This window comes from Trachemys scripta, chromosome 4 (genome assembly GCF_013100865.1).
Source record: "Trachemys scripta elegans isolate TJP31775 chromosome 4, CAS_Tse_1.0, whole genome shotgun sequence".
NCBI classification, from domain to species: domain Eukaryota; kingdom Metazoa; phylum Chordata; order Testudines; family Emydidae; genus Trachemys; species Trachemys scripta.
In genome coordinates, this window is record NC_048301.1 from 39,426,915 (window position 1) to 39,447,395 (window position 20,481).

Here is a 20,481-nt window from a genome sequence, read left to right on the forward strand (position 1 = left end):
AGTTACCACAGCTGATGGAACATGCAATATTGGCAGGCATTGGAAGAAAATGTTTTCTGCTCCCCTTACCAAAGGGAAAGCCACTGTGATGTAAAGCTGAACCCTTTAAAGTGAGGAGGGGGAGATTAAATGGGCAGAAAATGTTTCCTGTCTTGCCTTGCAGGTACCAGAGTGCCCTCTTCCCTCACTGACTTCCATGGAAGTTGAGGGTGTCTCAATACCTACCAGGTGGCACCTTGCTCAGCAGAAAAAGGGGGTAGAGCTCAGTAAGGACAATACTTTACATGCTGAAGTGCCTTGTGAGAGAGGATCTCCAAGTGCTTTGCAAGCATCCACTACTGAAGCCTCACTGCTTCCCTATGAGGTAAGGTAGCTTTAGCACCTTTAGCAGAGGGATAAAGTGAGGCACTAGAGGGTAAAGGGACTTGCTCAGGATTACAGTGAGATCATGGCAAAATTCAGAATAGAACCCAGGTGTCCCAGATTCCCAGACCTGGCTCTGACAACATAACACTCTCTCCCTCTTAAAATATGAGATTTGGCCTCACAGCACTTTGATTGTCAAACAGACAAACTTTTTCACTCTAATTATCAGAAAGAATTTCAGAAAAGGGACTGCAGGAAGGGACAGAAATTCTCAGGGTGCTAGATTATTTGGACAAATAGCATTGGATGGGAAAAGAAGCAGCTGCAAACACAATAATCGCACACATGCTGGAGTTGTTTGAAAGATTCTCTTTATACGTTAGACTACAGAACAATAATTCTTTGGAATTGATCCCTAAAGGGGACATGGTAGGCATAAGGAATTCTCCACTTCACTTAGAACTGATACAGGCAGAGATGGATGCCACTTGAGAAGTCATTGTGGCGGCTGGGATGATCTATTTCCCCATGGACCAGTGCAATTTAGTACTACCTCTGCTGCCATGCTGGCTGGACACTCAATGATGCTTTACAATGCTCTAGTTCAGCTGAGTACAGCATGTAAATGCCAGACCGCAGGAGCTATGTAACAGTGCAGTATTTTTCCATCTAAGGGAACACTTAGTGCTTCCAGATCCTCATGGGATGGAGACTCTTTTCATTTCTCATTTTTAAAGATAGGAGCTTGTTCAAACAGATCATTCCCTTTTCACCCTCCAAACCCAACAGTAAAAGAAAGGGCTGACTTTCCCTTCCAGAGCCAAAAGAGTTCTTTTGGAAGCGTTAATGCCACCTCCTGGGTCAGCCCTAGAGGGGTGACTGGAGGGCAATATGTTACACTGTTCCTTGTTGACCTCCAACAGCTGAAAGTCCAGATGAGGACGAAGGTGGAGCAGTCCCTAGAAGAACCATTCAAGTTATGTTTCATTCAGCTCTGGTGCGGCATGATCTAGAGGATACCACCTATGTCTAGCTGTGACGTGATTCAATGACCGAATCACATCAATATATAGTCCGATGTGTGACACTGTTCCGGCACTGTGCAAAGTCATTGCAATGTCTCTTCTTCATATTATGGCCCAGCCAGGGCTCAGGAGCGAATTTCCTATTGATAGCTCATAGTATTTGGAAGATGTCACAATGGGGCTTGGAATTTCAAAAGCTAGCCCAAGCTCATCGTGGAGCATACACATAGTTCCTGTTAGATACCCTAAATATTAGGGGAGGCTTATCATTTCCAATAAGTACCATGGCTCTGCAGTTCTGGCTCAGAGTCTCCTCTCAGTTATACTGGTGCAACCACATGTAGTCAACCAGATAGCAGCAGTATAAGTGAGAAGAGTATTTCACTTTGTGCTTATGTTCAACTCCAAAAATACCAAACAACCAAACCCACCCAATATCTCTTATCCCTTCCCCACAAACACACACTGGCATTTTGCCTCTTCAAGTTTTTCAGACATGAGAGTCAAAAAGCTGCCACCAGGGGACCCATCCACCTGCTGGCCTACAATAGTGAGAGAATGAGGGGAAGCTAGATGCATCCTCAAGCAAGTATCCCTAGATAATTAGAGTGGATTGTTTTGTTGATCTACAGACCCCAGTTACTCAGTTCAGGTTAATAAGAGAGTGTGTTTGTTATGAAGGAAACTCTCCCACAACCCTCATTTTTATTATCAAATTTATTCCCACTCAGGTTCTGTCTGGGAATGAATAACTTTGAGGAGACAGAAGTAGGCTTGGCAAGCTGGTCAACTGACTCAAACAATATCAGTTGTTTGGTCAACTGAACGCCTATTTGACCATGGTGAAATATTTCACCAAGAATGTCCCGATGCAGGTGGTGGCCTACCTTTTTGATTGCATCGGGTTGCTATTCGTGCATTTTTTAAGAACTTCATGTAATTGTGTTTCACATTTTTCTGAGTTAAGATAACTCAGTTAAGTAATTTTTTGTAATTAGGAATAAGTATCTAAGGCTTACGCTATCAAAATCATAAAGTCTTACTCTTCTGTTATTGTTGTCATGGTTCTAATATCTGAGTGCTTTAAAATATTTGATCATTTTGACATAATTTGACTGATCAATTGACCAATTATTTTTGAACTGGTAAATTGACCCACCCTACACAGAACATAACCTCTCTGGGTGCTCCCCCTATCTTTATTACTGATGTCTTTGAGTTTATAAAACACACTAAGCCATTCAACAGAAAGAGTCTTAAAGGCTACAACCCTACATTAGAGTTACTTGAACATGTAGCGCCATTACTGCAGAACACAACAGTATTTTTTATAAGGGCTTGGGCCCTGAGAAGGTTCAGCATTCAAACCATTAGACCAAGACCAGTCTCTTGAGAGCATGGGATTCACAGCACCTACCCCTTCCCTTCATGTCTGTTTGGCTTCCCTCCCATGCCCTGCTTTGACTGTTTTGAGTGGTGGAAAAGAGGCTGAATTAATGAGTATATGATTGATCAAAAGATGGACCAAGTAGCATGTTTTACACAAAGCTAACCAGTTCCAGACCAAGAAAGGAAACTTAAAAACATAAAGACTTAAAAACCACCACTATCCATGACCAAGAATTGACATCAAATGTCCATGCAGAAACTGTCAGAGAGAATTTCTCTCTCCGCAGATAGTATCATTACAAGGGTCTCAGCAGCTACTTTAGAAATCAATCATATCCGATCAAACCAACAGAAAAAAAGAAAAATGATAAAGAAAACACTAATCACAAGCCCAAACTAAAAGTGGAAGGGGGAATCTCTGTACGATACCTAAATTGACCATGAGTTTGACACGCCCTCCATCTAGCTCCAGGCGAAGGGTGTCAGCAGAATCCCGTGAAGTGGTGGCCATTAACAGCCCATAGGCACGCTGGGACATGAAGCGGAAAGACACATCTTCTGCCTCTGTGTGCATGACCATGGGCATGATGATCTTCATATACATGCTGCCATCGTAGCTCAAGATGGAAGCCTCTGCGGAGAAGAAAAGAAACAATGACTAACCATGAGAGCTGCATAATGCTTCTCTGGCACACTTACACACTGTTTATATAGCAATCACTTCACTCACACTGAAATGCAGCCAATTCTGGGGTATAAATGCAGTGGCTCACCCAGCAGTGGCCTCACACAGCAATATTACACAACAGGTTAAAGCACGAAGCAGAAGATATTGTATCCAGTTAAAACTACAATGTAGGGAAGCAGAATGCAGTTATCCACACTAGAATTTCCCAGGACTCCCAGGATAGCGCCCCCTCTTGTGAAAAGGGCCATGGGATCTTTAATGATCACTTGTTGCCAGGACCTTAATTTTATTATCTTCTAAAAGACAGCTTCTTCTCTGGCAGCCCAGCTTCCCCTAGCACTGTCCAGGGTCACTAGTTTAGATAGCCCCTATTGAGTCACCAAAACCCCTTCCTGCAGCACATGGGTTTTACTTTGGAGATCACATATCAAATATTTTAAGGAATGTCACTTATTTGGTAGGGCATTTGATCAGATAGAGAGTATTTTCCAAGCAATAATTTTGCAAGAAATCACAGACTGTGATACAACTGTTCAATTTTTAAACCCATATAGTGATATTTCTTAAATATAAGCTTTACCCAGTAATTTTCATACTGCCTTCCTTTAGGTCTTTAAAATGAACAGCAGGTCATCAGCCTGCTTGAAGATATCCTGCCCACACACAGGACAGGCCCAGCATTTAGAAAAACTATACAGCCCAAAATGGTATTGCTTTAGCAATCACATACATTCACAAATTGTACACAGGCTGGCATAAGCCCTTTCTCAGCCAGGGATGACGGGCAATGGCTCCTTCAACCTTGCAGAAGCTCCATTACCCAGAGGACAAAACATTCTGAAACGGCCCAATTGTCACAATCAACACAGCTGTTCAGTGAGCTGCCAGTCAGCCTAAAGGTCTAGCTGACTATCATCCAGAGGGATGTTTGTGGCCCAAAAATGGGTACCAGGAATTTTACAAGGACAAGGAACACACAGAAAACATCTGAACGCTTATACTTTTGGTTTGATTTTGGTGGGTTTTTTAAAAACCCATGGTTAGAAATTAAGGAAAAAACCCACACATGTTATCTTTCATCTAGGACCTACAAAAATCCTTAGAGAGGGAGAGGCATTGTTTAGAATTGATCAAGGAAGTATAACTAGCGGGGTGGCAAAAAAGCCAGAGCCGGCCCTAAGCAAAAAAACCAAAAACCAAAACCAAAAACACACTGCGAGGGGGCCGGAGTGGCGAAGCCAAAAAAAACACAACCACCTGCGGGGCAGCTGGAGCGGCAAAGCACACACAAACCACCTGCCGGGCAGCCGGAGCGGCAAAGCACACACACACACAAATAAAACATCTGCGGAGCGGCCGGAACAGCAAAGCGCGCACATACACACACACACAAAAACCTGCGGGGGGCCGGAGCGGCAAAGCAGGAAAAAAAAAACCTGCAGGGCAGCCGGAGCCAGGGGGACTCCCTGTGCTGCAGATGTGCAGTGGAGTGCGCACTGGGTCTAGCGAGGGGAGGAGAGAAGGGGGGCGGCCAGCGCTTCAGCGGGGCACTCACCACGCTGTGCCATCTGCCAGGAGGGCTCCGCGCCGGTCAGCTGGGAGGGAAGGACGCAGGCTGCCCTGCCGAGTTTGCTGCAGGGCGCTCCCCTCCTCCGCCCCCTATAGGGCGGCCAGAGTGGCAAACCAAAAAAAAAGAAAAAAAAAAAAAAAAAAAGGGGCAGCCAGAATGCTGCCCCTTGGAATCTGCCGCCCCAAGCACGAGCTTGCTCGGCTGGTGCCTGGAGCCGGCCCTGATAACTAGAAAAGGGTGAACCTGAGCAAAGGAAAAATTGAGGCTAGATAGCAGGAAAAATTTACCTTAGGGTAAGTTAGTGTGTGGAACAGTCTTCCAAGAAAAGTGGTTGAATTCCCATTGCTTGGGGATACTAAAAACAAGAGTGGGTAAAGCCCTGCAGAATAGACTACAGGAAATATTAGCCAGGGATGGACTATCAGGTCTTCTCTGCCTCTATTTTGGGTGTGATCCTATGTGTGTGTATGAGTCTGCTCTCTCCTTGAGATGTGTGTAAAACTCATTTGTTTTAATGGAGGGGATATTGTAGGGGACAAATATGTACTAGCATGGTGCAGGTTTCCGAATAAGTTTTTTCTAGCTCTGATGTCTCTTCCTCTATTATTTTTTCCCTTACTGGTACAAGTTGGCTAACGTTCCTGGAGCCATGCTGATATGATCAATGGTGCTGTGATGCAAAACAAGGAAAGAAACAAACCAAGACCCGTATCAGGTTTAAGTATCACTAGAAACACAGGACATGGCACAGGACAGAGGTAGGAAGAATACCAGGAAAAGGAAAACCAGAGTCAGGAAAGAAATTACATTTTCCCATCTTCCTCAAGAACATCACAGAAAATAGAGATGTGAGGGGAGGAAATGAGCTATAAAAATAAGTACTTAATATTCTCTATTTCCACAAGTTTTTTGCCTGAGGAGACTGGTGTACATCTCTAAAGGGGTGGAATTGAAGTCTCATGCTAGAACTCTGACAACCTGTGCAGATTTATGATTATCGTTTCAGTCCCTCAATATGTATAAGGGGTCCCTGGATGAGCAAATTTTATAAATTCCATAAACACATTAATACATGAATTAGAGTGTCCCCTTCCTTTGCAGATAACACTGACTTATGGCAATCACTCCATGTGGGATATTAATCATAGACCCATGTAAGAGAATCCAGAGTTGGAAAAGACCTCCTATGGTGTGACACAGGCAGGCCCGGGCACGAATATTGCCTCTGTGTCCAACCATCTTACTCTTTCACCAAAAGGGGTCATGTGTGGTCTCTGACAAAACATAAGAATTAGCTAATTATCATGGGCACTGCAAAATGTTTGAATGGGAAACAATTTTAGAGTTATGTAACATGTAGGATATTATGTTCCCAATCAGTTGGGAGCAAGCTCTATTCCCCAAGGTAGGGGGAGTCTGAGAGCTGACCTAAGCAACATGAGGAAATGGACAGCTGTTAACTGTGCTAGTTTGCATTTACAGTCTGGGGCAGACATAGGTTTCAGCATTTACAAAGACAAAAGAACCCAAATAAAAGTCTGACTAGGAGCCCCTTGGGTCAAAGGACAATAGTCTCTAACTGTCTAAGGGAAGGAGAAAGAGGACCCATTATAGAGGAGGGATTCTGACAGCAGGGGTGTCTCATGAAAGACAGATCCCAGTTTTCAGAACTGGACAAGTGCTGTAAAAACAAACCATTGAGTGAGGAACACCTTATCAGACAGGAAAGGAACTTGTTAATAAGTATAGGCTATATATTGCCTTTATGGTTTTCCTTTATCTGTGACCTAATGTTCCAAACCCTTATACTTGCTTTTATTTTTGTTGTCCCCAGTGATGGGACTTCCACCATTTTGGGACAACTATTCCACAGGCTTATGGGTCTCACTGAGGCAGTTTTTCCATGATATTCAGAGTCTGTTTTCTCTTTTTTAATTTCATCCCATTCCCTGGTAGTTCCCAGCAGAACTTCTGGGTCCTTACATGAGCTGAATTTTTAGACACAGGCATCATACACGTGAAAGAGCCAGTTCTTATTGCCTCTGACTCCAAAATATGCAGGCCACATCATTTTTGAGAAGAAGCAATATGCATTCCTTCCTGCCCACAGCTAGCCAAGGGCTGCTCAAGGCCCTGGACAAACAGTGATGTTTTCCCAATAATACGCTCTCCTGTATTCCAATTAGAAACGGGTGGGATTTGTAGTGGCTATTGCAGCCCTTTCATTGTTTAAGGATTCTGGGTTCCACTGCCCTGAAGATGCTCTCTATTTATCTTTCCCTCACTCCCTTGCGGTCTCTTTCAAGTTCAATCCACGAAGTCACTCTTATAATGGAATTATTCTTTTTTTGTCAACAGAATCCAGACCCTGCTGTTGGCTGGAACTAGAGCCACCATCAGTTTCTCTCCAGGTTGGGGAAGTGGGTGAGAGGGTAGGTGTGGAAGGTGAGCAGGTATGTGGCTATAGGAGACAGTGGATGTATGTGTGAGAGGAAGAGGGTGTATGTGTGAGTGGGTGGGCACATGTGCCTAGTTGCAGGAGAGGGCACATGGCTGGATGTGTGGTGGGGAGGCAGTTGTAATGGGGAAAATGGGTGTGTGAATGGGGTGGGGGTAAGTGCAGTAGATATATAGGTATGTGGGTGGAGCGGATATGGTGAAGAGTGGGTGTGTGGATGGTTGGGAGGCATGGTGGGGAATCAGTACTTGTTTGTGGGTTCACTAGCAGATCACACTACTGGTATGGCATGGAGAGACTAATGCACCAGAATCTCTGACCTTTGTTAGCAGAGCATTAAATTCTCTACACATCAAAGCAATAATGGGATCATCAAGTAACATACAAATAACCAACCATTCTCCTCATCTGCACTTCCCATCCTACACCAATCCACAGGACACCTGCCCCCACCTGCACAGCCATACACCTTCTGCGTGCCAGCCATTAGTGACATACATCACCCAGAGAAATACATCTGCTCTTGGCTAGGGGACACAGAGGGAAATGGAAGCACCTTTTTCAGATGGGGAGCTGGGTTTGGCTTATCAAAATCCAATCACTTTCCCCTTCACTTCTGCATCCCTAACTTGCCACCTGCAGCTGCAAGCTGGAACCAAATGTACTGTATATTATACATATATTCACAGGCTACGTGTGTACACACACATGCTCTCTCTCTCTCTCCCCCCAACCCCCCTCGCTGTGGATTGTATTAGAAAGTGCAGTCAAGCATGAAATGGCCTTTTGAGGCCTTCAGTTCAGATGTGCCCTGCATAAAACAGTTGTTTGCACTAGTGTCTGTGGGGAGTTGGGGGGGGGTGCATAGTACTTAATTTGTAATGAAAGAGGTGCCAGGGCTCAAACAATTTTTTTACATTCATAACTGATCCAGCAAGTCCAGAGGTGCTGGGGCTCAGCCCTGATACAAATTAAGCATTTGGAGTGTATCTAACAAGAGCTCCAAATCTGTTCCCTCCCTATTCACGGTGCTATTTATTAGATATGCGGAAGCCATTTTGCACCTGTTATAAGCTAGTACTTTGTCTTCTTCCAGAGCTCAAAGAAGAAGTGGAGAAGCAACAGTAACGCTAAGAAGAGTGGAGATCCAGAGAGAAGCCCCTTTCCTGCATAATTCAACTCCTCCACTCCCTGTTCTACAGAATGATTGCCTGCACCCCAGCACTACAGGTAAAATAAAAAAGTCAAGATTTAAAAAAAATAAATGTATTATTATATCTATTAGAGAGGGACCAGAACAGCTCCCAGAATTGCTGGAGAGAGTACAAAAAACTAGGCCTAACCGCACGCCTAACTGCACACCTGAATTTTATGATGAGGATTTCTGTACCATCGGCTGAACCAGAACCTGAAGGCAAATGGATTTTGAAGATAGGGGTTGCGGAAGGGGTCTAACTTCAGTCCCAAACTCTGATCCAAGCGTGGTGGCTGTAGCTCATCTCTAATATTTAAAGCATTAAGAATTGATAACGGGTGCAGGGGGTGAGCCAACAAAAGGATAGAGGCAGGACTTAAGAAGTAGGAAATCACTTCTCAGCATACAAAACACCCTTCCCTCTCCTCCAGGCCAGGGCTGAAGCAAACTAGAGATGAGATATGTGCAAGGGGAGAAGCTTACCCTGCAACTGCCCATGCTGTCCCTATTCTGAGGAGAGAAAGAGGCTTTCAGGGCTGTCGATCCAGCCCCATTCACCAGACCACCTTTCATTAAAAATTAAAATAACTCAGCAGACTTGTGCTTGGATTGAGTGCTAGAGTCCCATAGAGGATGTGCTTATGACACAGTCATCCAGCTTTCGCTAGGGTTGGTTTTAGCTCTGTAAACATCACATGAGTACAGAATGGCCATTATTTGACAAAGTCCCCCAGTTAAAACATATGAGCTTGAAGAGTGATCAATGGCATAAATATATCCCATTAATCTTTACCAGATGACCTGTGCCCACCTTGGCCTTTAACTCAGAGGTGTGACTGGTGACCACTACATGTTTCAGTGTACAATGCTATATCTATGTAAGCAGGATTTGAATGAATGCTTCCCTGACAGCTAGCTGGGAGGGGGAGAGACTTTGGGTGTGTTTATGTAAATACAGTTTGCTCCTGCCCTACTTAAATATGCAGCAGATAGAGCGGTGTAAAAGTAATCAACTTTGGCTGGTGCTGGGTTACAAATCACTTTAGTACTGAATGCAAGGGTAGTGAAATACGGGTACCAATGTTGTAATTATTGTAGGAATACAGGAAAGCAGGACTGTGCTTAACCTGTCCCAAATAAGGGGGTCACATTCAATTGAAAGAACCTCTTTAAGCCAGGGGCTCAAATGCCAGAGCCCTGTGAAAGCAAGAGGGGTGAGACCAGATGTCCCAGCCAGGAGGTGTGGACTCTCCGTAAGGGTCCTCCCTGGACTCATTAAACCTGTTCCTCCCCACGGTTCAAAGAAAGAGCTAAATAGGCTTCATTAGGAGCCTTTGTTATTTTAAGTGCTCAATCAGAGCTGAAACCATGTTATGTAAGGTAAGAGTGAGTTTATGCCCTGCCTTCTAAGAGCTAAAAATCACTGAGAACTGAAATTACTTGAGATGGAGCTGTGTTTCTGCCCAGTCTCCAAAGAGCTGAACATTACTAAGAGACTGATGTACAGAGGTCACAGAAGAGAGGCAGGTGGCAGCAGAAGTTGACTGGCAGTGAGCTGGCGAATGAGTGGCTGGTGAGGCTGGCAGAGAGGCGCAGTGAACGGACAGCTGGCGGAGAGGCGTGGTGAGCAGCCAGCAGGGCGGCTGGCGGAGAGGGCCATAGCGGAGCCCTGCAAAGAGGGGTGGCGACCGAGTCCTCGAGCAGAGGAGCAAGTAAAGGTGCCTCTTTTACACCTCCTTCTCCACCCAGGGTGGGAGGTGAACTCTGTAGATGCACCGCTGAACTCTGGGTCTGCACTGACTAAGGACAGCAACTGTGAGTGGGGTGCAGAGAAGGGTCACGCGGGTGAAAGAGACTTTTGGGTTGCTAGACTTAAGAACCCGAGGGGAAAAGGACACTCCCCAACTTACTTGGGGGTGGGTCTTTTGCTCATGGTTTGTTTATGAACCCTGTTTGTGGTATTTTCCCAAATTAACGCCCAGTTACTTCTCTCCTTTTATTAAAAGTTTCTTTTCTACACTCACTCTCTGTGCTTGCGAGTGGGGAAGTATTGTGTCTCAGAGATGCCCAGGGATGGTGTGTCATTTTCCCAGGTTACTGGGTGGGGCTCGAGCCGGTTTTCTGTTGTACTGATGGAAAGGAACCCCTAGATACTGAACCCGGCCCTGATTGCTGCTGGCTCCACCTGGCAGAAGGGTTACATCTCTATCCAAGTGCCTTGGCTGCTCAGATGAAGATGGAGTATTGCACTGTGGAGCCTGTAGTCTCCATAGGCTGCACTTGTGAATTAAAGAGAATGATTGCTGCAATCTGATAGGCAGGCTGTGTGTGAACCCTGGCAAACACCCCTTCTTCCCACATCCCCCCCCCCCCACACACACACACACGCAGAGCAGCCAGCAGAAAGAAAGCAAGGAAGGAAGGATTAGGGGACTGGTGATGATTTACTGAGCTTTCACCTCTCTGCTACAACTTTACATGCAAAAGCAAGCCCTTGTGCGCAAAAGCTGTGCTTAGCCAATGGCACCTTGGTGGACTTAGTTGATGGGTCTCAAGACAGCTCCTGGTGGTCAGGTGGCTACATTACACAAAGACAACACAAAATATGGCCCTCAGCAGTGATTAAGTTCTGAATGGTGCATGCAGACTGGACTCTATCTCACTCCTAAGAGAGGCCCCTCTAGGTTAAGGTTAGGGCAGATTGGCAGGAGTTGTAAGAGAAGCTTGTAGAGCTATTACCTTGCCATACCTGAGCACTTCATTCCTCAGGACTGTCAATACTACACCAAATTCAGAAACATTTTGTAAAAGGAAGAAACCTGCACATACCATGCCGGCAGCACTCAGGTGCCCAGCTCTCAGCTGCATGTGGGAGAAGGCCAAGGAGCCAGCTGGCCTGGAATTTGGGCAGCAATGATGCCAGAAAGTATCAGGGTGAGTTGGGTAGATGTAGGGGTGTGCATGGAGAGAAAGGAATGTTTAGCTCTTTCCCAACCACGAGCACTAGTATTGCCAAGATCTCAATCACAGTCTCTCTCTCACACACAGTCCCAATAGTTCTTTCCATATGAAACAAACAATTGCTTCTATGACTCTCTAGGCAGCAACAATCCAAGGCAAATATTCAGTGGATACAAGTTACAGATTCAGTCCATCTTACTGGTGGATTCATTTCTTTCATTCAGTCCTTCTTTCTTGACTCCTGAGCCCTGCTCTCCTGACCTGTTCCTGGATCTTACCATCCTACCTTTTTCCTGCTCCCTGTCCCTGGTCTCAGACTCTGACCTCTGTTTCTGACCCTTGCCTCAGTTTACTGACACCTAACTTTGACTCCTGCTCCAACCACTAGGTTGGACCACCAAGCCTTAGTCATGACACCTAGATCCTAGAAGACAGATACTCACAGCACACACACACACACACACACAACCCTCTTAAGAGGCACTAATTGTCCCATCTGTTGGGAGGCTCAGCAGAGAAGTCAATGACTGAGTGAGCCCTGGAGACTGAACTACGCCCTCAGCCCTGAAAGTGGGTCTCTAATGGTTAGAGTAGAGGCATATTACTGATGGGCAGAAGATAGGGGAAATCTGCCCAGTGCTGACCCTATCCTGGAAATAACCAGAGGGCTCCAGGCTCTGGGGATCTTAGTCCAGCACCTTTCACTGCAAGTTTCTGCCCAGATATGGTGCTCATGCCAACACATGGCAGTGTGCAGAGACATCCTGGATGCCCTGATGGAGTTCTGATTGCAGTGGCTGGGGGGAGCTCACTATGCCCAGCGGGGTGCCTGGCCTCAGCCAGATTAGGGCGACATATTTACAAAGACAAAAAGATAAGAAGCTACATTTATCAGCCACCCCAAAGCCAGGATCCATGTTACCGTGAGCTTGGTAGCGAGGAGAGAGAGAGAAAAACCAGGCATTGATGCAAAGCTGCTGACATATGGCCAGGGATCTTTGAAAGTCAATATGTTATTAGGAGTGATTAGCTTCCCAGCCCCCTGCACTGGGTCCCTGCCAGCTTTAATTTTACACTTAGCAGCTAAAGGAACAATTCTCCCCTGTTCCTCCACAGGGCCCTTCAGACACCTCCTAGCAAGACAGCAATAGGTATACTCTGAAATCAGTCACACAAAGCTAACATTCAAGGGCTGCTTTATTCTCTCTCTCTCGCTCTCATATTCTCTCCATTCTTTCCTGCTTTATTTTCTTCCCAACCTCCACCCCCTTCTGTGCCTCCTCTTGCTGCCTCTCCTACTATAATCTCTTGTCTCCCTGTTTATGTCCCTTTTCCTTGTCCTGGAGAGATCAGACTGAAAGCGGAGGGTGGGGGGGAAGGGGTCAATGGGAATCCATACTCCATGAAAAGTAGTGTTTAAGCCTTAAGTGACATGAATTCACTGGTTTCAATCTGTTTCCAATTTCGATGCACTCACTACACTAAACCACTACCAGTTTGCCTGAATCAGCAGAGTTTCTATTGGAAAGTCATTTCAAGCTGCAAATAAACAAACAGTTATAAGCTGTCCAGAAGGGATGCACATTTAAATACTTCTCAGGTAGCAAACAACACCTAAGTGGTAAAAGTGCACTCACATGACGAACAAGTTACTCACCTTGCAGTAACATTGGTTCTTCGAGATGTGTCCCCCTATGGGTGCTCCACTGTAGGTGTGCTTGCATTCCTGAGCTGCTGATCGGAGAACTTCAGTAGCAGTGTCCACGAGGCTAGTCAGCGCGCATGGGCTAACCCACCTCAGTTTCTTCTCTGCCACGGAGTCATTGACAAGATCTCCGAAGTAGAGGGGAGGAGGATGGGCTATGGAGCACCCATAGTGACACACAACTCAAAGAATCATCGTTACTGCACAAGATGAGTAACTTTTTTCTTCTTCGAGTTGTGCCCCTACTGGTGTTCCACTGTAGGTGGAGCAGTATTCCCACTGGAGAGCTGGGGACTTTGGAATCAGGTCAGTTACAGATGACAGTACTGTGGAGCTGAAGATGGCATCGGAGGCGGAGTCCCCAGTGATCACATAACGTTCTGCGAGAGTGAGGACTGACACCCATGTTGCTACTCTACAGATCGCTGAGATAGGGATATTCTTGAAGGCGGCAACGGATGAGGAGATTGACCTTGTGGAGTGTGTATGAATAGTATCTGGAGGGGTTATACTGCAAACTTGGTAACATTATCAAACACAGTTTGAGACCCACTTGGGAGAGTCTTTGGGCTGATATTGCTGAGCCCTTGGATTTTTCCGCAATGGACAGGAAACCCTAGGGGACTTCCTGAAAACCTTCATCCTGTCCAGGTAGAAAGCTAGGGCTTTCCTGATGTCTAGACTGTGTAGTATAACCTCTCTGTTGTCTCGGTAAGGCTTTGGGTTGGAAGGTGAATCAATTGATTAATGTGAAATGGGTAGGTTACCTTGTAAGTGGACCTCAACTGGTGTTGATGGCTGTGGTAATCAATAGCGTGCGCCATGACAGAGTTGGGTGGAGGGTGGGAGAAGAGGAACTCAGTCTCTCGCGCTGGGACATAATCTTTTTTGTCTGCCCGCTTGTAGGTAGGTGCCACCGACAATGGTGTCTGCCAGATGGTTCTTGCTAGGTCCAGAATGGCCTTGTTAATGGGTAGGGTGATCTTTGAGGAAGAGGATGAGTGAAGTATGTCAAGTAGACAATGGTGGGTGTCCTTGACTTCCTCCAGTGGTATTTGGAGTGTGTCCACCACTTTCTTCACCAGATGCTGGAAGAGGCAAAGGTCATCTGTCAGAGATGGCAGGGGAGGCATGATGGCCTCATCCAGGAAGGAGGAGGATATGGTCCTTGGGGGTCACTTCTCCCTTAACAGCACCCTTCTGTTCTTACATGGATTTCTTCCAGAGGTTCCAAAGCTCGGGAAGCCATGGCCAAAGGGGTGTGCCTTGAAGGTTCTCGGGTGGAGCTAGAAGCTTGAGAGGCATGGTGGCAATATGCAGCCCAAAGGTCCCAGCATGGCCACTGGCGTGGAGGTGCCCTAGAGGTCAGTGGTGGTACCCATGGGTCACTGTACCAAGATGGTGGTGGTGAGGCCATCTGAAGGCATGCTTGAGGACCCTGTTGATATTGGGCACCATAAGGAGTCTGGAAAGAGTACTGTGATGCCATCTCCACAAGATCACTAACCAAACCCTCACTGGAGAGTGGGGGAGAACAACAGGGCCATGGGGAAGACTCCCGTGCCAGTCAAAGACTCAGTGCAGAAGTTCCAGCACCAAGAAGAGGAATCTCCGGTAAATCCAATACACAGAGATCCCTAGACAGTGTCAAAATTTTGGTGGTACCGACTGACTCGATGCTGTTGGCAGTACTGGGGGTGGCAGAGATCTTGTCTGTATCGGTCGCTCTTATGCTGAATGAGGCATCGATGATGGTACTGATGTAGGATTTAGATACTGGCAATATCTTTTTAGAGGAGTGCTTACTCCTGTCCTTGTCCCTTAGTGACTCTGTCCTTACAAGCCTGGTGCCTGACTTGCTGGCAGCGAACATACTTTCGTTAAATGTGGCCTTCCCCAAAGTAGCGAATGCATTGGGAATGTTCATCTGCGATAGGGATTACCTCTTTGCAAGAGAGGCACTCTTGAAGCCTAGTGAAGAGGGCATGCCTCATGTGGGAAGGGTCCCCAACAAGAAGGAAAAAAAATGGGGAAATAGTCTTTTTTTTTAGGGAGAAAAGATAAGAAAAGGGGAAACTGCAACTAGAACTACAACTAAGAAGTAGGAAGCTAACTAACTGTAGAGATGCAAATCGAAAGTAATGGTCCTAATGGAGTGTGAATAGCTTTGTCTCTAGTCAGGGGCAGTTGAGAAGGAACTCAGGAGAGTTGGTCTGCGCATGCTGACTAGCCTCGTGGTGGGGCAGGAGGGGAGGCAGCACATGTGCAGGCCTTATGGACACTGCTACCGAAGCTCTCCGATCAGCAGCACAGGGATGCAAACACTCCTACAGTGGAGCACCCATAGCGTCACTATTAGAAGAAGAATCTGTGTTACTGGGAATACAGACCCCAAGCATTTCAGACATTTTTCAAGCACCAATTAATTCATTCTTGGAGATCGCATTCTGAAGAAATGATCAAGGATTTGGTGCTTATAACCTGAGCAAAATCTTCATGTGGCTAGTTCCATTACACAACACACTTCTTTTCACGCCACACACAAATGTGTCAGCCTTCCTTCCTTTTTAAATACCCCCAGCAGACATGCGACTTCCAATAAGAATGGTCTTGAAAACCAATGTTACATTTTAAAAATACAGCACTTAAACACAACCTGCTCAAGTATCTGAATGAAGAGATTCCTAACTCACATGGCCCAACAGAATAGATCCCATAAGAATGAGTGTCTAGTGTACATGAAATCCAGGTTTGCAAAATTACTGTTTAGGTCACATTTCCTAATCACTCAGGGGCTACATGATCCCCTGTGTAATCTAGGCTGAAGTAGATAGAGTTATACCAGAGATGAGTTTGTGCCACAAATGGATTTAAACATGTGGTTCCATTCTGGAAAGTGACTAAATAAAAATGGCATCATACTCAGACCTGGCCCTTGGGCTACATCTGTTGACTTGTGTGACAAAAATACATTCTGACTGCTTTTCCTTCTGCTAGCTCTTCAGAGCCAGTACAGCTGAGACAGTGAGTTAGGAACTATTCCTTCTTGTCCATCATCATCATATATATCTGTGCTAACCAGTGGAAGGCAATGGGACTTCAGAGAGATCACTGAGGATCTAATTTGACCTGCAGAAATATTTTATTATTGTGATGATCCATGAGAAGGAAAGAACCCAGCTTGACTCTCAGATCCCATTGCTGTCAATTAAAAACAGAAAACAATTTTAATTGTTCTGATCTGGAATCACTGAGGCACAAAAAACATGGAACTTCACAAAGCCATATCTACAAGTCACTTTTCAGGGTAGAACCCACATGAAGACACTTATAGCCTCCATGATGTAGGACAAGTCTTTTCCAAATTCTAGGAATATTTTAAGAAAGATAAGGCATTTTTACGATGAGATTATATCTGAAATCTGGGAAACTGTGTCCCTTTCATTCTTACAGGCTTAGACAGAAAAAAAAAATCAAGCTAAAAGACACAGAATGGGCCCACATTTTGGCTTATTTAATAATTCTAAAAATGATATTGAGAAACATCTGCCAAATTCTAAATATATATTCAAAGAAAAACCTCACATCAAACCTCAAATATACCACATTAACTGTCCAAAGCAATAGCCAACAATTACATAGCACAGCACACACACAAAAAAAAAAATGGTGTATGCTTGTGCTCCCTCTATTGGTTGCGAGGTTTATTGCCTGCACCACTGAAATAAGGCAGCTGCATTCCAGCCCAGAAACAACTGTGTAATAGGGCACAGCACTATTATGCAACAGTTTAGGAAAGGAAATTAAGAATGCCTCATACCAGTAAAACAACAAGAATTTTGGAGGAAGAATTTAATTTCCCAATCTGGAATTTTGCCAGAATACAGGAGTTTGCACCCTTTTTCCTGTGAAAATTGCAATGGGATCTTTAAATGTGATCACAAATGGCCAGGACCCTGGTTATGCATCTCATCGACCATGTCTTGCAGCACTACACTCCTTAGCACTGTGCTGAGGCACTGGTTTCATACAGACTCGAGGGGAAAGCACTATTCATATTCATTACTGAATGAACAGCAATATTTTATGCAGCAAATTGTATTTTCCTTGGATGTCTCCCATCCAAGTACCCACTGGGTCTGACCCTACTTAGCTTGCCAAAAGAAAAGAGCCCAGAATAAAAGAGAACACAAATAAAACAATTTTTAAGTATCTGCTTGAAAATGACCCATTAAACTAGAAATGGTAAGTGTTTTCATTAGTCTAGCAAAATGTACTACAAGTAATATCACTAAACTACAACTAATGGGTTTTATTGTACTAGCAAGAACAAAACCATTTTCCTTCTTTAAAGACTTCAACCTGTCAAGAAGTTTTTACTATCATTATTATTATTTGTTAAGCACACTAAGAATGCATTCGTGAAGTAGACACAAAACAATTTCTGAAATGGGTGATAATGACCCCAAAAAGAGAGATACAGCCCTAAAGGAGAGTAGAAGATGAGGGAGGCTGGGATGAAAACTGGCTACAAGGTGTTCAAGCAACCACTTTTCAGGAGGCTTAGCTCATTGTTGGAGTAATTAAATATTAATAATCATAATAAATTAATATTTTTGAGGTCAGTACTGTAAACTGAAATAACGAATAAAGATTTGTGCAAAATAGACCAGATTGGGGTCACTAATTTTCAAAAGCCTTGATAAATTTATTTAAAATAATATTGTGAAATTTGTTGAATAATTGTTTTAAAGTATTACTTGCACACCTCTAAAGCTGAAGTAAGTTGGAAAACCAGACTAGATGGTTTAATTGGCTGAACAAAATATGAACCAACCTGAACTTTCACTTGAAACCCAAACCCAGCCTTTTTGTTTGTTGGGAAGAAGACGAAAGACTGGATACCTTATTCCCCATTATTTTTCCACAGTAATGACTGCTTCTGCTATTCTGGGTTCCAAACATAAGCATCAGCACCAGAGTATAGTGAGAAAAAGCTATTCTCTCAGTATGTCCAGCTCATGCCAAATAAGAAGTCTCCAACATACCCAACCCACCCAGTTCTCAAGCCATGAAATATTTCTGCTCTAAAGCACAGTGGTTTGAAACATTACTGTAGAATACTTAAGAGCCTTTTTCATAAGGTTTCAGCTCAAACTGGATGAAATTTCAAGGAGTCTGTTAATCTTGTGAAACCTCCACGGTTTTGAGTGGAAAGCTCATAAAGTTTCCAAGAAATTTTAGATTGAGCTGAACCAGAACCTGAAAATAGGCCCCTTCCAGTCTTGGATCTGAACAAGAGACGGGTATTAGGATCATAATCTCAAATCCCACGCCCTGTGGACCTCAGGATTCTGGGTTTTATCTGCCCTCGAATATCAGCAACCCCCCCCCCCAGATCCTGTCTAGTCTACAAAGTAGGATATAGCATTCTAACCAGAGCTGGGTTCGGCATGTGAAATTTCCCACCAAAAACGAACAAACGAAGGGGAAAAAAATAAATTAAAGGAAAAAATCCCCCTCAATCCATAATGAAAGGTAAATGTTAGATGATAAACTCAGTGTCTGCTCTCTCCAGGCTGCACTCAGAGGGATTCTGTCTAGTGAGGAGGTGTAAGAGCATCACGCAAGGCAGTGGAAATATTTGCAGACAGAGAAAACTGTAGCTGGTAAATGTTAGTGCTAGCCCTGGGAAGTGAGGAGTGTGAGGCTATCGCCTTGCTGAAGCTTGGCAGGCACGCAGGGGAGCCAAAATGGAGCACACAGTCTCCTCAAGCCTGCTCCAAATGTCACTCTAACATTTGCAGAGCTGTGTGTAACTGTTTGAGGAGAAATTTCCAACGAGAAGGTCAGAGATGGAAAAGTTGCTTTTAGTCAAGGAGTGTAATGAGAAAGGCATGGAGCTCTGCTGAAACCGCACTTCAAGAACTCACTCCCCTCCCAGACCTCCAGCATCATTCTTTCCCCATTGGCGTTAGCTGTTGTGGTCTGCACACTCTGGTGTTGCTTTTAAATTGAAACAAGCAACCTTTGCTTAGGTCAAGCAGTTCAAGTCCACTTCTTGGAGTGAGAGGAGAGTTTAGTCTCAATGGAATATTTTACCTTTGGTCTCTGTGGTAGTGGTTTTATACTGTTCTTGTTCTACTGGGAACTGGTCTCAGATCCACCTACTCATTTTGCATATGCCACTGAACATGTTCTGGTCACTACTGAGCCAAGATGGACAATATTTGCTTTGTGAGTTATACAAGTTACTCCTGGGGGAATTCTGCACCACTGTGCAATGCAGAATTTTGCAGAAATTAATGTGCGTGCAGAATTTCCTTTTTTCCCCCCCATAGAAATGGGCTGCAGAGATGTTGGCCACCACTAGGGACCACTGGACCTGGCAGAGCCCAGCTCACAAATAGAAGACAAGGCCAGGGAGAGGGGGAGGGAACTGGAGGGTTCCCAGCAGCTGCAGTTCCCAGCATGCCCTGAAGGAAGGAGGTGGCAGCGTGCAGGCCCAGGACACAGAATCAGACTTTTTCCTCCTTCTGTATCCCTGGGCTCTAGGAGGATAGAATTTGTGAGTGTTTGGGCCAGGGGGGTGGGGGGACCCACTACTGGCCTCTGGGCAGTAGGAGTAGGGGGTGTGAGTGTCTGGGCCAGGGGGCATGGCTGGGCTCTGGCAGGGGGAAAGGCAGGGCCGGCTCCCCCCCCCCCCAGTGCAGCAGCGGAGGGTGCCGAGCCCGGCCTCGGGCCCGCTCTCCCCGACCGGCCAGAGCACCGGAGGGAGGGCGGCGAGCCCGCCGCGGCTCTGCTGGCGGCCAGAGCGCCGGGAGAAGGGCGCAGAGCCCGGCCGGGGCTCCGCTCTCCCCGGCGGCCAGAGCGCCGGGAGGAGGGCGCAGAGCTAGGGTTACCATACGTCCTCTTTTTCCCGGACATGTCCGGCTTTTCGGCAGTCAAACCCCCGTCCGGGGGGAATTGCCAAAAAGCCGAACATGTCCGGGAAAATGGCGGCTCTGTTTAAGAGCCGGGCTGCCTGAACGCTACCGGCTTCGGGCAGCCCCGTGCCTCCAGACCCTGCGCCGCCGGAGCCCGGGAGGGGAAGTGCCCGGCTGGGGGCGCAGGGTCTGGAGGCA

General features: G+C 45.6%; 1 protein-coding gene across 15 annotated transcripts in view; it reads right to left on the reverse strand.

Annotated features, from left to right (window-relative positions):
* Positions 1–20,481, reverse strand: part of NRXN3 (neurexin 3) — a 1,378,693-nt gene that overhangs the window by 897,822 nt on the left and 460,390 nt on the right. For all 15 annotated transcript variants that reach the window (XM_034768377.1, XM_034768393.1, XM_034768389.1 and 12 more), the window contains exon 10: positions 3,210–3,413. In XM_034768377.1, coding sequence (XP_034624268.1) covers positions 3,210–3,413 — 204 coding nt within the window. The remainder of the gene's footprint in view (positions 1–3,209; positions 3,414–20,481) is intronic.